Genomic DNA, 12,677 nt, shown 5'->3' with positions numbered 1-12,677 from the left:
ACACCAACATTTTACTCGGTTAAGTGGAGTTGCTCATTTTGATTCATTTGATTGTTAATGTATTCAGTTGAGTCCTTATGCATGCAGAAATATTTTTCTTACTGATTGAATGTTTATCACGTTTTATTCAGCACATGATTGGTACTCAGTTCAGTGGTGTTGGTCATTTCGATTCACCTTATTGTTATGTGTTCAGTTGACTTCTTTTGCATGAAAAAATGCTATTCTTGATGATTGAATGTTTATGACGTTTCAACACATGAATGTTGCTCGATTCAGTGGAGTTGCTCATTTTGATTTACTTGATTGTTAGTGTGTTCAATTGAGTCCTTATGCATGTAGAAATATTTTTTTGGGTTCATTTCTGTTCTACACAATTTAAAACTCTTCCTCTTTACCTTCTACTGCTTCTTCACCAGGGAGAGAAAGCGGAAAAGACAAAAAAAAATACAGTAGCAATAACAACAAAAGAATGAAGATAAAGGAAAAAACACGTGAAGAAGAAGGCGGATGCGAATCTTTGTTGCTGTTTTCGTTTGTTTCTGGTTGTTCCTTGCCAACTCTTCTCGCGATTCTTCTCCAGTAGTGGTTTTCGCAGAGAAAGTCACTGAAATTTGAGTGAATTTGAGACAGGTTCGAAGAGAAGGAATGGTTTTGTGTTGAGGAAGAAATAACGTTTTTCATAATGAGCGCGAAGTAACGAAGGGTTTTCAAGCGCGTGTTTTCACTCGTCATTAATGTGCATGACTATATTTGGACTGGGACCAACTTAATTATATGGTTACATGGATGTATCGCGCACTCGTATATTTTAATATATATTCTATACAATAGCTAATTTTTGTGTACAATTAGCATGATTGATATTTTTTATTGTCTTTCATTCAATTAAATAGCTTTTTTAAGTTTGCTAATAATGAATTTATAAAGTTTACAATTCAGATTTTAACTAAAAGATTTTATTGGAAAGACGAGAATAAAAAATATTCTAGATGTGTTTATTTTTTCTATAATTATATATATTATATTTTTTAAAATTAGATTTAATAATAAGTAATAAATTTAATTTCTTTTAATGTTTATTTTATTTTTAACTTATTGATTTAATTCTAATACATTAATAATGTAAATATATTTAGCCAAATATATTACGTGATGATAATATATAAAAAAAAATTATTATTATTAATCCTGATCCCATCTATATTATTAGTAATTTTGTAATATTAAACTAAAGTAACAAATTAGTTATAGTTGGTATGATGATAGGAATGCTGCATTTGCTTGAACAAGTACAAAAGCAAAGAGGAAGTTAGGCAATTGCCCTGTTCCCATCTCTTCCATAAAAAATGTGTAGATCAATCGGTAAGAAAAAATTGTATGTCTAAGTGCAACAGAATTTATTATTTTTAATTAATATTTTTAATTAATAGTCTAATTTGTTTAGTTTAATAATATAATAATATATTTTTAGTCTACATTATTTTTAAATATAATTGACTAATTATTAATCAAAAATAATAAATTTTGTTAAATATTTAATACTTTTTGGACTAAGAATAATATTACATCATTCACATGTAAAAAGTAGTACTTGAACTAAAACTATGCATATTGCCCATATAGGTCAACGGATTTAAATTTTAAATTAAAGAAAAATAAAACTAAATTAAGTACTAATAAAATGATGACAATAAAAGAGGTTTAACTAAATATACAATTGAAAAGAAAATGGTACGATATCAAAAGAGCCAAAACACTTTCTAACATCCCCATATTGAATACAGGTGTTGATCATCATATAGAAAAAAATTTAAAACAAATAAAATTAAAGAGTAGACAAGATTTGTTCTAATAAAAATGTGGGTACTCCTTGCGATTTTGTTCTTCCTCTTCAGGAGTGAAGCCATGATCTTTGATGTTGAAGATTCTGCGTATCTCATCTATTTTCTTTCCCTTTATCATATTTTTTATAGTTCCGTATATCAGATCCAAGAGATTTCTAATCTCAAGATAATTTGCTGCCTAAATTTACAATAAAAAAATCAATCCAAATATACCAAAATTAATTTACAATGGGCACTAATTAATGTTATTTTATATTAGTTCTACAAATGCTGCCAATAATCTAAGAGGGTAATGTGATCAACATTAACATTAACAATAAAGAAAAGAGAGCAAAATATAGTAGAAGACTAGAACTCTAGAAGTATATACTATTATAGTATTATATATAAGAAACCTTTTTAAAAGTTAGTATATGATGAAAACCAATCAATATTTTTTTCTTTTTGTTTTTAATTAATTTTCAGTGGAAAGACAAAAAAAATGGCGATTATAAAAATTGAAGAGAGATCAAAAGCAGTTTTTATTTTTTTTACAGTCATCTTCGTTAATATATAATAGTATATCTATATTCATAACATGCATGTGCAATAGTGTATGAGAAAAAAAGAGAATGAGAGGATTAATCACCATCAACAAATCATAAAGGCCGTTAGAATCAACATTGAGAAATTGAGCATCCCAAGCCTCAAGATCTTCTTGGTTGTCGTTGTGGTGGTGAGTGTGGTGTGTACAATAATCGATGACCTTCTTGAGAGTCTTGGAGTCGACGCAATCCAATGGAATCTTGCTCTCTTCATGGTTGTACGACCCATCTTCAATCATGTTGTTTATGATCACCGAATGTTGCACCATCACTTGTTCTTCCACACTGAAAATCTCCTTTTCCGAACTGCATAGCATGATCTTCTTCAACGGCGAACCCATCACTAACAATAATAATAATGTATTGCTTCAACTATTTGATTAATCAGAAAACCAAAATGTTTGGAGTTCAAGGACTATGTGTGTATAGTGTATTTATATGATGTAGATAACAGCACCGACTCTCTTATTTTTTGGTTTAAATCTTTTATTTACAAATTATAAATATAATAATTTCGGGTATTATCTTATCTTATTCGAGAGATAATTTTTGAAGATCTTTTCAAATCTTTTACTATTATGAAATCTTTGCGGCCAAAGTAACCGATTCTGTTAATTTGTTATATTTTTAAATTTAAAAGTACCACTTCTTTTTTAAAGAAAAATATAGTGTTTTCTGAAAATCGGACATAATAAAATAAAATAACAATAAGAATAAAATAAATAAATAACAATAAGAATCTGTTTAAAATTCTATTTCTTTTGAAAAAAATAAAATAAAAAATTAATATTCTGAAATTGAAATTTAGACTCATATACTTACAGGCTAGTAAGATATATTCTGGTTCCTGCCTAACAAGTGCTCCACCAACAGGTTTTATGCACCATGCACTAAGCCACTTCTCTTTAATTGACATGATTTCAATTAGTAAATCAAGAACTAGAATGCAGAAAAATAGGGCTAATGTCACATATGATGTACACTTAACAGAATAATTCAATATAGCTCCTCTATCATCTTAAACCAGAGTTAGTTGGTGGTATACAGTTACCAAAGTTCTTAAACACACCAATGCAAGATGTACTTCAAAATTAAGCAATTTCAAGTGGAAAAACAATTTTTATGAAGAGATAATTCAAGTTTACATTAATTATTGTATATATCCAACTATGAAAATTTCTGTTTGTCGTTTAAAGAATAGCCTAGAAGATGCAAGCGCCATATAAATTACTTAGTGAATAATCTGTATTATGAATCAATTATTTGATTTATTTCAATATAATAAAATAGAATAACAGCTTTAAACAATTTAAACTCACTCACGGTTGGAAGAAGGCCACTTATCCATTGTCTGATGCACAAAAGCTCCATCCGTTTTCCCTGGCAAGGAATATACACCAACATATCAACACATTTATGTTTAAATTTCATTGCAATTTATACGTGATAAAAACACATATCAAAATCATAGTTGATGATGATATGCAGAATATTGTAATTATATTAAAACAGGATAGAGAATCGTTTATAGTTTCTATTGTTTATTGAAAATTTCGCTATTAATCGTTTATGATTTCAACAAAAACACAAAGCAGCAGCAGCACAGCGGAGCCACAAAACACACAACAGCAAACCAGAACCCACAGCAGCAAGCCAAAGCCGGAGCAAATCAATGATTTCAACAAAAACACAAAACCCTATAATCATTCAATGATTTGTTGATTTCAGAACAGAGAGTCAGAGAATAAAACGAAAAATGAAGAACAAGTGCACACCAAAGCCACTGACCTTCGAGAGAGCGACGAGATGACGACGACTGTGACAGGACGAATCCGATGGAGGATGGGCCGAGCGAGGAAGAAGACAGCGAACAAGGGGTTTGACTTGGATAACGCCGACAGTACGAAGAAAGGCTCCTCGGACAGCCACGAACGGCGGCAGTGGATCACCCCATTCGGCGGCGGTGAATGCTAGCTAGGGTTTTTCCTTTTTGTTTTCATTGAGTGAAGGAACGAATGAAAGTAAGGAAGACCAGCAAAGCGTTCTTCTTCTCCCCCCTCCCCTCTTTTCTCTCTTAATCTCTCTCTCGCGAAACGACGTCGCATTAGGCAAACCGGCCGGTTTACGGTTTCCTCCGGTTCTGTCATGAGCAGTTTTTAATAACGAACATAATCATTTATACTACCGGTTCCCATCTTAAATCCGAGTACATGAGATAATAAACATCTTCTCGAAAAATTAATTTAATTTTGGGTTCACCAAGAATCGAACTTTTGATCTTTCAAATCTAGTGCTTTAATACCATGTCATAATACCACTCATCCCAAAAACTTCAACTGTTGAAAAAATGTAACACTAATGATTATATCTCTAATACTCCATAAACCTCCATTGTACACATTGTATAAATATTTCATTGGCTCCTCGTACTTTCCCTTAATTAAAACAAAAAAGGAAAAGGGTTCTGCCGTTGAGTTTCAGTCTTTCACTCTCCTCTCCCTCACGCAGCTTTTCCAAGTTCCAAAGGTCTTCCATCGCGCCGCCGTTCGTCTCACCCTAGCCACCCGTCGCGCCGCCCTCCTGTCTCACCTGGTCGTTCGCTATCCTCCCTTAGTTCGCCAACGCGAGCATCTCCAGGTCCTGCTCCGCAGCTCTTGCCCGTCGTCCGTCCGTCGTGTGCGTTGGCAGCTCGCCAGTGTTCGTCGCCAGCTCGCCGTCGTCGTCACCAGCTCCCCATCGTCCGTCGCCAGCTCGCCAGTGTTTGTCGCCAGCTTCCCGTCGTCCGGCGCTCTCCCTCAAACCTCTGCTCACTACCCTCTCCGGTGGTAATGCCTCGAATGCTCAGTCAGTGGCTCAGTTCTCAGTGTTTGTTCTTGGTTGATTGGCTTTGCTGAGTTTGCTCCCTGATGATATTTTATTCGATAACTCTGTTAATGTCTTAATGCTTGATGATAATTTGATAACTTTGTTACTGATTCACTGCTCGATCTTGATTTTTTTTTCTTTTGTTGTTAATTTTTCTTGATGATCAATTTTGTCCTCGTTCAGACATTCAGTGCTTTTTTCTGTTCTTGAGTTTGTTAAAATTGGGAAACTTTGTTAATTGTTGTACTTGCCTTGTTAAAAACTTAAAATTATGTTAAAAACTTTGTTAATCTATGTTAAATCTTGTCAATTTTTGTTAAAGTTGTTAATTGTTGTGCTAACATAAATTGGTCAGTTTTGAAGTTAATTCAATAAAGAAAAGCATAAATTGAATTAGTTAGTTAATTCAATGAATTTTTCTTTCAATTATGGATGATAGGGTCAACCAAAAAACTCTCAGTTGTGCATCTTTTGATTCTTCTGTATAAGTTTTTTGCGAATTTTTTATGATTGATTAGAAATTTTCATGTTGACATTTCATATCCATATTTCCTTTTGCTGAGTTTGTACTTTGATAATATCATAACACTTTGGTTGTTATAATACTTTAAATTTGAATGATATTTTAAGGTTTATGTTAGACTATAATTATGTTTTAGTGTATTTATTTATATTTTATTTATTATTTCATTGTAAAACCGTTATTCCAGTTAAACTATGGCTGAACTAATAAACCAATAATAAAAACGGTTCGATGATCGGTTCGATTTTGAGAACCTTGGTATACACCTAAATAGGTACCTAAGGAATTTTGTGTTGGACGTTTTTGTCTCCAAAATTTTTTTTATTGCATTGCTCTGAACTTTATAAAAGTAAAATATATAAGTCCCCATCTTAGTTTTTATTTGGACAAATAAATTCTTAAAAGTATATTAAAAGAACTTATATATCTTACTTTTATAAACTTCAATAACTTCACTTCAACATAACGACCTAAATTTTTTAGGATCTATTTGGGTAAATACTCTTTTTTTTTTTTCTCCTCTCCATAGTCCATAGTAAGAAACGAAGCCTCCCCTCCCTCCCGGCCTGAGCAGTCACACACTCAGTCTGAGGCTGAGTCTCCCTTCCCTCCTTGCAGCCGCCCATCTCTCAACCTTTAGCTTCCCTTTTTTCCTGACTTTTTCTTCTCTTGAACAGTGACCCCCGTCTGCCAGTGTTCTGCTGCCCTGAACTGCATCAACATAATTAGCATACCCATTGTTGCTGGTGTTCTGCTACTTTGCCGATACCCTTGAACTTGGTGGTGCTCTTCAATCTGGAAAACAAAATAAAAAATAAAAGTGAAGTGGCCAGGCTGCACCTCAAGTTTTCATCTTTGCTTTCCTGTAAGCCAATTTACCCAATATTTGATATTGAAATTCGTGTTTGGCATTCGTTCATACTGTTTTATCTGAAAGTGATTCGTTTTCTGACCCAACCCAACATTCTTTTTGTTGAAACCATAGCAATTCTATTGATACACAGGGTTGAGGATTGGAATTGTGGTTTTCGTGTGCATCTTGATGAATGTGATTGTGTTGGTGTAGGATAAGGAAGAAGAAGAATTATAATTCAGAAGAGGAATTTGAGAAGAAAATAGTTCATTTCATCACTTTTCGTGAAATTGTAACGCTAGTGTTTACTCTTATTTATACTATGTTTACTTAGAGGTAATCTTATTGTTGTAATTAGGCCTTGCCCAATTATACTAATTACACCATCACCATTTTGGTTAGTTAGACACCAACAACCACCTTGTAGGTTTACAACATTCATGGAACAGTGTTACTATGGTGTCAATGAACAGAACCCGTCTAAGGCTTTGGTATATTAAATTTTTGCCTCACTCAATTTTCCAACGCTTGTACCTCCCGTTCAAGAACCCAACCATTCAAACCTTTGTTTCACAAGCCGCTGTAGATTTAACATCTCAATACTCCACACAACCCTCAATATCCTACTCCAACCTGTTGTCTCAATGTGTTGCCACCAAGTCCCTCCATTTAGGCATGGTGGTCCATGCCCATATGATCAAATTTGGGTTTTCCAACAACCAAAGCCTAAAGAACCACCTTGTGACAATGTATTCCAAGTGTCACCATTTTGGGGTTGCCCGTAAGTTGGTTGATCAAAGTGCTGAACCAGATTTGGTTTCTTGGTCTGCTTTAATATCTGGCTTTGTGCAGAATGGGCTTGTTAATGAAGCCCTTTCAGCCTTGAGTGACATGTGCATGTTGGGTGTTAAGTGCAATGAGTTCACATTCCCTAGCGTCCTTAAGGCATGCTCCATCAAGAAGGACTTGAACATGGGCAAGAAGGTTCATGGGATGACTGTGGTGACAGGTTTTGATTCTGATGGCTTTGTTGCTAATGCTTTGGTTGTTATGTATGCTAAGTGTGGGCAGCTAGGTGAGTCTAGGAGATTATTTGGCACAATAGAGGAAAGAAATGTTGTTTTGTGGAATGCCTTGTTCTCTTGTTATATGCAGAGTGATTTCTATGTCGAAGCAGTGGATATGTTCAAGGACATGGTTCAGAGAGGAGTGAGGCCTAATGAGTTTAGCCTTTCGATCATATTGAATGCCTGTGCTGGACTGCGGGATGGTGGTCTAGGAAGGATGCTTCATGGGATTTTGCTGAAGTTGGGACATGATTCAGATCAATTTTCCAAAAATGCATTAGTTGACATGTATGCAAAAGCTGGGGAGAGTAAAGATGCTGTTGCTGTTTTTCGAGAAATTAAGCACCCTGATATTGTGTCTTGGAATGCAGTTATTGCTGGTTGTGTTCTTCATGAGTGTAATGATTTAGCTTTGATGCTTTTGGAGGAGATGAAAAGCTCTGGAACTTGTCCTAATTTGTTTACCTTCTCGAGTGCTCTAAAGTGCTGTGCTGCAATGGGGTTGAAGGATTTGGGCAGGCAGTTACATTCTAGTTTGTTAAAGATGGATACTAATTCAGATTTATTTTCTGCAGTTGGGCTAATAGACATGTATTCAAAGTGTGAAATGATGGATGATGCTAGAATAGCTTTTGAACTGATGCCAAAGAAGGATATCATTGCATGGAATGCTTTGATTTCTGGTTACTCACTTTGTGGTGATGACTTAGAAGCAGTCTCCCTTTTTGCTAAATTGCATCATGAGGATACAGATTTCAACCAAACTACTTTATCAACTGTTCTCAAATCCGTTGCCACCTTGATGGCAATTAAGATGTGCAAGCAACTTCATGCACTTTCCATCAAATATGGAATTTATTCTGATTTCTATGTAATAAACAGCCTACTAGATGGATACGGAAAGTGTAACTACATAGGTGAAGCTTCAAAAATATTTGAAGAACGAACTTGGGAAGATTTGGTGGCTTACACATCAATGATAACAGCATATTCTCAATACGGGGATGGAGAGGAGGCTTTGAAGCTATATCTGCAAATGCAACATGCAGATATCAAGCCAGATGCATTTGTCTGCAGTTCTCTTTTAAATGCTTGTTCAAATCTGTCTGCGTATGAACAAGGGAAACAATTACATGTCCATACCATCAAGTTTGGATTTATGTCTGATATTTTTGCAAGCAATTCCCTGGTTAATATGTATGCAAAATGTGGAAGCATAGAAGATGCTGGTCGCGCCTTTTCTGAGATACCAAAGAGGGGAACAGTCTCATGGTCTGCAATGATTGGGGGGTTGGCTCAACATGGCCAAGGTAAACAGGCTCTTCAGTTGTTCAGTCAAATGCTTGAAGATGGTGTGCCGCCCAATCATATTACTTTAGTAAGTGTTCTTTGTGCATGTAATCATTGTGGTTTGGTAAGTGAGGGAAAGCAGTATTTTGAAACAATGGAAGAAAAATTTGGTATTAAACCTACACAAGAGCATTATGCTTGTATGATTGATCTACTTGGACGATCAGGGAAATTGAATGAAGCAATGGAACTCGTAAATTCCATTTCATTTGAAGCTGATGCCTCAGTTTGGGGGGCGCTTCTTGGAGCAGCAAGAATCCATAAAAACTTGTTGCAAAGGTTAGAAAACTTATGAAGGAGAGCAATGTAAAGAAGGAGCCTGGAATGAGTTGGCTTGAGGTCAAAGACAAGGTATATACGTTCATTGTTGGAGACAGAAGTCATTCTAGAAGTGATGAAATATATGCAAAACTAGATGAATTGAGTGATCTTCTAAGTAAAGTTGGATATAGGCCCATCATAGACATCGATTTACATAACGTGAACCAGAGTGAAAAGGAGAAGCTATTATATCACCATAGTGAGAAACTTGCTGTAGCCTTTGGTTTAATTGCTACACCACCTGGAGCCCCGATAAGGGTGAAGAAGAATCTACGAGTTTGTGTTGATTGCCACACGTTTTTCAAATTTGTATGCAAAATTGTGTTGCGGGAAATTATTGTCAGAGATATTAATAGATTCCACCATTTTAAAGATGGATCATGTTCTTGTGGTGATTATTGGTAATATCACTAAAACGACACATTCTTCCATTGTGACAAGATTCACGGATTCTTTACATATACTTCTGCTATTGTTTTATAACCAAGATAGATGTGCCAATTGAAACAGCAGAGATGATATAAGGTATCTTCTTATGCTCATTTCTACCTCCTTAATTTTGGGATTAGTGTTTTCCATAGTTTTGGCTAATCACCTACTGTAATGCCTTTATGAAGAGGAGGAATCCCTGTATATTTGTAGCAAATCAATCATATTTTTCATTATTCCATCTCTTATTGATAAATGACTTGACTTTCATCCTTGTTTCTGTTGTTCACATGGAAGCAACTTAGACATTTTTTTTTTCTTTTTTTAATTTCTGCTAAATTGATTCTCTGTTATTCAAATTACTTAACTTTCAGTGTTCAATGAACTTGACACCATTTTGCAGCTTGAATTTTTGAGCATGTTCGGTTGCCTTGCTAGAATTGCTTTGCTGGTCTTAATAGTTCATTATATGCCTATATTGTTTATGAAAGTAACTGTTATAAATTTTTTCTTGAATATTAATATCTTTTAATAATGAATTATTTTTGAATTTATAAATTTAAATAATATTATTGAAAAAAAATAGTAACTACATTAATTTTAATAACTTTAATTAACTAATTAAGTGGGACCACAATAGGGACTAAAGTTAGTTCTTACTAATGGAGAAGAGATGGATGGTTTGAGTTCCTATTTACTGTTTATAATGCAAAAGCGGATGTGAAATTATTTTTTATGACAGGTGGGATATAAATAGGGACTGAGATGAGTTTCCTATTGGAGATGGTCTTAGGAGAATGTAATTATTACCTCAATCTTAATCAAAATACATTTGAATAATTCTCCACATACAAGCGTTTTTCCATACAAGTCTTTACAAGTCATTTATATTCACGCGCTTCGAGCCGTTACTGCACATTCTTCAATGTAGCTTCTTCTTCTTCTTCTTGCTGCATGTTCTTCTTCCTCCTCCTATTTTTTTTCTTCTCTTTCGTTATTATCGTCACCAACACCACCACTTCCTCCTCTTCCTCTTCCTCTTCCTCCTTCTTTTTTCATTGGAATTTCTTCTAGTTATTTTTTCGTTAGTAGTTTATAATTCTGTAGGTGAATAATGTTTCATCGTTGATGGTTTGAATTGAATATTATGTAAAAGTTCTGCATTGGAATAAATATATTTTTTGTATCTGCAGTAAATTTGGGTGTAACACGAAGATATTTGAGTCTAACATTAAGATATTTAGGTGTATTTTAAGAATTTTTTGCTGGTTTTCACAATTTGAGACAAAACGGCACTGTTTGATTCATTAGAAAAGAAAAAAGAAAACAAAATGTAAAATCTAATTCGATTTCCCCTAAGCTCAGCACTCAGCATCAATGTTCTCCTTCTTCTCGAGTTCTCGTCCTCTCTCACTCCCTCATCAAAAGAAAAATCCATCACTTGCTCTGTCTAGCTAGTAGCTACCCCTGTGTAACCGCTGCGTCGCTGTTGCAACTTCTTGAAGCCGTTGTCCCTAGTCCCTATTGTGTTTGTCTTCTGTATTGCTCGAAACCGCCGTCCGCATTGCAACTCGTTTTGTGTCGTTCCTCACTCATGTAGCCTCTGTTTCGCCATGGTGGCTTTGTTCCACCGCGCTCCAGCCCTTCTCTGCTCTAGTTCTGTCATGCTTCACCCTCCTTTGTTGTAGTTTCGTCACGCTCCATCCTCTGCTACTCCAGTTTTGCTGCGCTCCACTCTCCTCGGCTCTAGTTCTGTGGCGGTCCAGGCCACCTCTTCTTCAGTTCTGCCGAGTCTAGCCTTCGGTTGTGCTCCCTCACCTCTGTGTTCTAGAAGGTATTATTACTGTTGTTTTAATTGGTTTAGTATTGTTAATCTGTGTTTTTTCTTCTTCAATTATTGTTGTTATTACTGTGGTTTAAGATTGTTGATCATATTCTTGATTCTGTTATGCTGTTGTTGTTTTGTTGTCTTTAATTTTTTCTAAAACTGTGATTTCTTGTTCTTGAACTTGTTAAGTTGATAATTTACTAAATTGTTAGTCTGCTATGTTTTAATTTGCTAAATTGTTTGGTTCCTATAATTTTCTAATCCTGTGATTTATATTTTATTATAAAACGATTATTCCGATTGAATAACGATTGAATCAATGAACCAATAGTTAAAGTGGTTTGATGATCGGTTCAGTTTTTATAATTTTGATTTTTCTATATATTTTTTTGAGTATATACAATAGTTCTGAAAACCAGATCAGACTGATTGGTCGGACCGTGAACCGATGGTATTATCCCGTTCGGTCCTCCAAAAGAAATCGCCAATGAAAAAACCATGCTAAAACTGTTGAACCGGATGGTTCTCAATCGGTTGAACCGAGCCGATACCCATCTTAAATGACACCGTTTTGATATTTAATTTAAAAAACAAGGAAAAAGGTTTGCCATTCTGAGTTTCAGTCTTTCACTCTCTTCTCCCTCACGCAGCTCTTCCAAATTCCAAAGGTCTTCCATCGCGCCTCCGTTCGTCTCATCCTAGCCGCCCGTCGCGCCGCCCTCCTGTCTAACCCGGTCGTTCGCTAATCCTCTTGGTTCGCCGTGGTCGAAGATCCTCCCTTAGTTCGCCAACGTGAGCATCTCCAGGTCTTGCTCCGCAGCTCTTGCCCGTCGTCCGTCCGTGGTGTGCGTTGGATTCATTGCATTTATATTCGATGAGTAGTGCTCAAATGGGGCTAATGGACAATTATTGATTTATTGGTGCCTAGCTACTTGTTAGAGATTATTATCATACAATATAGGAGTACTTTGCATGGAGGTTTGGTATAGCATGAAGTTTTGGTGGGTCTA

At 35.2% G+C, this 12,677-nt stretch overlaps 2 protein-coding genes across 8 annotated transcripts; one reads left to right on the top strand and one right to left on the bottom strand.

Annotated features, from left to right (window-relative positions):
* Positions 1–1,685: 1,685 nt before the first annotated feature.
* On the bottom strand, positions 1,686–4,476 carry LOC107491915 (SKP1-like protein 11). Of its 7 annotated transcripts, none has more exons than XM_021126157.2 (5): positions 4,220–4,476; positions 3,751–3,811; positions 3,254–3,370; positions 2,476–2,774; positions 1,686–2,025 (listed from the first exon to the last, which is right to left on the bottom strand). In XM_021126157.2, the coding sequence occupies exons 2-5, from the start codon at positions 3,800–3,802 to the stop codon at positions 1,852–1,854; spliced, it is 642 nt and encodes a 213-aa protein (XP_020981816.1). In that variant the 5' UTR covers positions 3,803–3,811; positions 4,220–4,476; the 3' UTR covers positions 1,686–1,851. The 7 variants fall into 7 exon arrangements, with proteins under 7 accessions (XP_020981816.1, XP_015968325.1, XP_015968324.1 ...); XM_016112839.3 differs by having other exon boundaries at positions 3,254–3,334; XM_016112838.3 differs by having other exon boundaries at positions 3,755–3,811.
* A 403-nt stretch (positions 4,477–4,879) lies between these two features.
* On the top strand, positions 4,880–9,384 carry LOC107491914 (pentatricopeptide repeat-containing protein At4g13650). Its single transcript, XM_052262718.1, has 3 exons — positions 4,880–5,256; positions 6,497–6,684; positions 6,886–9,384. The coding sequence occupies exon 3, from the start codon at positions 7,129–7,131 to the stop codon at positions 9,382–9,384; it is 2,256 nt and encodes a 751-aa protein (XP_052118678.1). The 5' UTR covers positions 4,880–5,256; positions 6,497–6,684; positions 6,886–7,128.
* Positions 9,385–12,677: the final 3,293 nt, after the last annotated feature.

This window comes from Arachis duranensis, chromosome 6, assembly GCF_000817695.3.
Source record: "Arachis duranensis cultivar V14167 chromosome 6, aradu.V14167.gnm2.J7QH, whole genome shotgun sequence".
In the NCBI taxonomy this organism is placed as follows: Eukaryota; Viridiplantae; Streptophyta; class Magnoliopsida; order Fabales; family Fabaceae; genus Arachis; species Arachis duranensis.
Note: the sequence above shows the minus strand (reverse complement) of the source record. Positions and strands in the feature narration are given on the sequence as shown.

What these genes read in the sequence shown, in the direction of transcription:
- LOC107491915 (XM_021126157.2), bottom strand. Translation starts at nt 3,802, where the DNA reads ATGGAGCTTTTGTGCATCAGACAATGGATAAGTGGCCTTCTTCCAACC. An exon ending in AGAATATATCTTACTAGCCT is followed by an intron (nt 2,775 to 3,253) that starts GTAAGTATATGA and finishes TATTATTGTTAG; the next exon opens with TGATGGGTTCGCCGTTGAAG. An exon ending in GCCTTTATGATTTGTTGATG is followed by an intron (nt 2,026 to 2,475) that starts GTGATTAATCCT and finishes TTGTAAATTTAG; the next exon opens with GCAGCAAATTATCTTGAGAT.
- LOC107491914 (XM_052262718.1), top strand. Translation starts at nt 7,129, where the DNA reads ATGGTGTCAATGAACAGAACCCGTCTAAGGCTTTGGTATATTAAATTT.